This window comes from Galdieria sulphuraria, assembly GCF_000341285.1.
Source record: "Galdieria sulphuraria unplaced genomic scaffold scaf_421, whole genome shotgun sequence".
NCBI lineage: Eukaryota > Rhodophyta > Bangiophyceae > Galdieriales > Galdieriaceae > Galdieria > Galdieria sulphuraria.
The window spans coordinates 1-2,186 of NW_005178054.1; the positions used below are offsets into that span (position 1 = coordinate 1).

General features: G+C 48.2%; 1 protein-coding gene across 1 annotated transcript; it reads right to left on the reverse strand.

Moving 5' to 3' along the window:
* On the reverse strand, positions 1-2,090 carry Gasu_66180 (uncharacterized protein; the record flags this gene model as incomplete). The annotated part of the gene is made up of 4 exons (XM_005702185.1): positions 1,988-2,090; positions 1,707-1,955; positions 1,571-1,663; positions 1-1,517 (listed from the first exon to the last, which is right to left on the reverse strand). The coding sequence occupies exons 1-4, from the start codon at positions 1,998-2,000 to the stop codon at positions 106-108; spliced, it is 1,767 nt and encodes a 588-aa protein (XP_005702242.1). The 5' UTR covers positions 2,001-2,090.
* Positions 2,091-2,186: the final 96 nt, after the last annotated feature.

Here is a 2,186-nt window from a genome sequence, read left to right on the forward strand (position 1 = left end):
TAAAGCGGTAAATAGAAAAAACCAGAATCTTACTTGGTACAATCTGCGTTGGTATTGGTGTCGCCTACGAAGCAATAAGTAAAGACACAAAAATAAACAAGAATATCACGTACCGTTGGAGTCGGACTTGGAGATAGCGAAGGTGATGGTGTACGAGAAGACGGAGGAGACCATGGTGGACGCGGAGTCGGAGAAGGTGACGGTGTTGGAGACGCTGGAGGCGTAGGAGACGCTGTAGGACTCTGGAGTTGGTGTAGGAGCTGGAGAAGGCGTTTTCGTCACCGGTACTGGAGTTGGTGTAGGAGTTGGAGAAGGCGTTTTCGTCACCGGTACTGGAGTTGGTGTAGAAGTAGGAGACTTTGCTGGAGTAGGAGAAGGCGTTTTCGTCACCAATACTGGAGTTGGTGTAGAAGTAGGAGACTTTGCTGGAGTAGGAGAAGGCGTTTTCGTCACCAATACTGGAGTTGGTGTAGAAGTAGGAGACTTTGCTGGAGTAGGAGAAGGCGTTTTCGTCACCAATACTGGAGTTGGTGTAGAAGTAGGAGACTTTGCTGGAGTAGGAGAAGGCGTTTTCGTCACCAATACTGGAGTTGGTGTAGAAGTAGGAGACTTTGCTGGAGTAGGAGAAGGCGTTTTCGTCACCGGTACTGGAGTTGGTGTAGGAGTTGGAGACTTTGCTGGAGTAGGAGAAGGTGTTCTTGTCGTCACGGGATCCGGAGCTGGGGTTCTTGTTGGAGAAGGAGTCGGAGACTTTGTCGGAGTTGGCGTAGGTACAGGTGTTGGAGAAGGAATAGGCGTCCTTGTTGGTGTTGGAGAAGGAGTCTTTGTTGGAGTGGGAGAACTCGTCGGCGTCGGATCTGGAGAAGGAGTCGGAGACTTTGTCGGAGTTGGCGTAGGTACAGGTGTTGGAGAAGGAGTAGGCGTCCTTGTTGGTGTTGGAGAAGGAGTCTTTGTTGGAGTGGGAGAACTCGTCGGCGTCGGATCAGGAGTAGAAGACTTTGTGGGTGACGGACTAGGAGTGGCACTTGGCGTTGGAGAAGAAGTTGGAGACTTCGTAGGAGTAGGAGTCTTTGTAGCTGTTGGATCCGCCGTTGGAGTTGGTGACGCGGCTGCTCCACTTAAGGTGGTAGAAGGCACCGAAGTGGCCGAAACCGCCTTACCGGTACTTCCAGAACTGCGCGGGCTCAGGGCTCCTAACAGAGTGGCACTTGGAGTTTGTGTAGGTTCAGGTGCTTCTGTGGGATGTGGTGCCTCTGTAGGATCAGGTGCTTCTGTAGGATCGGGAGAGGAAAAACCTGTCGATAGTAGGGAAGGAAACACACTGAACACGCCTGAAGAAGAGAAGCTCGACGGTATCGCAGAAGAAGCACTTGTAGCTGAAGCTGAGCTCAGAGAGGTGAGAGGTGTAGAACTACTTGCTGCTTTTGGTGTCGAACTAAAGGTTGCTGGGTTTGTAGCACTGGCTGAAGAACTCACTGTTGGTGTAGTTTTTGCAGTAGGAGATATACTTATTCCTCCTCAAATATAGCTTCAACAAACAAAATAAAACCACATGAACAGCACGACTCACCTATACTACTTTGAGAACCAATACCACCTGTCGAGGTAACAATAGAGCTAGGTTGAGCTGTGCTAGGGGATAAAGAAGTTGACGAAGTAGCACCTATTCCAAAAGACATGATTAATATAATTGGTCCAAAGATTACGCTCACTTTTTGAAGTGGCGACGCTTGACGACGGAGAGGTCTGAGGCAGAGAAGCAGTAGTGCTAACAGTCGGCAAAGTCGAACTAGTCAGTGGAGTATGCGACACCAACTGACTCGGAGGAGACGAAGAAGTCGAAGTCGTTCCAAAACTATTAGAAGCGCTTAATGATGACGCTGAAGAAGAGAATAGGGCGTTATTATTATTGTTGTTATTATCGTTATTATTGGTCGGATCGGATTGTTGAATACCTGTCGTAACGGGTCAAGATGACTGGAATTACTTTCTACGCTCATACTCCCTCTCCTCAAACCAAACGAGAAATAGTGCTTACCTTGCGATGAAGAAGTACTACTTGTAAAGGAAGATGTTTTAGAGTTGCTCCCAGAACCCTGATTCGTACTTCCGTCACTTGGAGAAATAGCACTTTGTGAAGGACCTAAGGCTGTTTAAACTGTAGTGCGAAAACAAAAAAAATAAAC